Source organism: Austrofundulus limnaeus, unplaced genomic scaffold (assembly GCF_001266775.1).
Source record: "Austrofundulus limnaeus strain Quisiro unplaced genomic scaffold, Austrofundulus_limnaeus-1.0 Scaffold14821, whole genome shotgun sequence".
Lineage (NCBI taxonomy): Eukaryota > Metazoa > Chordata > Actinopteri > Cyprinodontiformes > Rivulidae > Austrofundulus > Austrofundulus limnaeus.
In genome coordinates this window covers 1-387 of record NW_013967223.1, presented here as the reverse complement: position 1 = coordinate 387, position 387 = coordinate 1, and the positions used below count along the sequence as shown (strand labels likewise).

Sequence of the window (387 nt, the reverse complement as noted above, 5' to 3'; positions counted from 1 at the left end):
AAATCACACAGGTGAGAAGCCCTTCTCCTGTCAGACCTGTGGAAAAAGTTTTAGCCAAAAAAGCAATTTAGTCACTCACATGAAAACTCACACAGGAGAGAAGCCCTTCTCCTGTCAGACCTGTGGAAAAAGTTTTATTCATAAAAATAGTTTAAAATCCCACATGAGAACTCACACAGGTGAGAAACCCTTCTCTTGTCAGACCTGTGGAAAAAGTTTTTTCCTTAAAACCTGTTTAAAATCCCACATGAGTTGTCACACAGGTGAGAAACCCTTCTCTTGTCAGACCTGTGGAAAAAGTTTTTTCCTTAAAACCTGTTTAAAATCCCACATGAGTTGTCACACAGGTGAGAAACCCTTCTCTTGTCAGACCTGTGGAAAAAGTTT

At 39.8% G+C, this 387-nt stretch overlaps 1 protein-coding gene across 1 annotated transcript; it reads left to right on the top strand.

Moving 5' to 3' along the window:
• Positions 1 to 4: 4 nt before the first annotated feature.
• Positions 5 to 382, top strand: LOC106512806 (gastrula zinc finger protein XlCGF8.2DB-like; the record flags this gene model as incomplete). Its single annotated transcript, XM_014001338.1, has 1 exon — positions 5 to 382. A coding segment is annotated over one exon (378 nt), but the record flags the coding sequence as incomplete, so codon positions are not given.
• Positions 383 to 387: the final 5 nt, after the last annotated feature.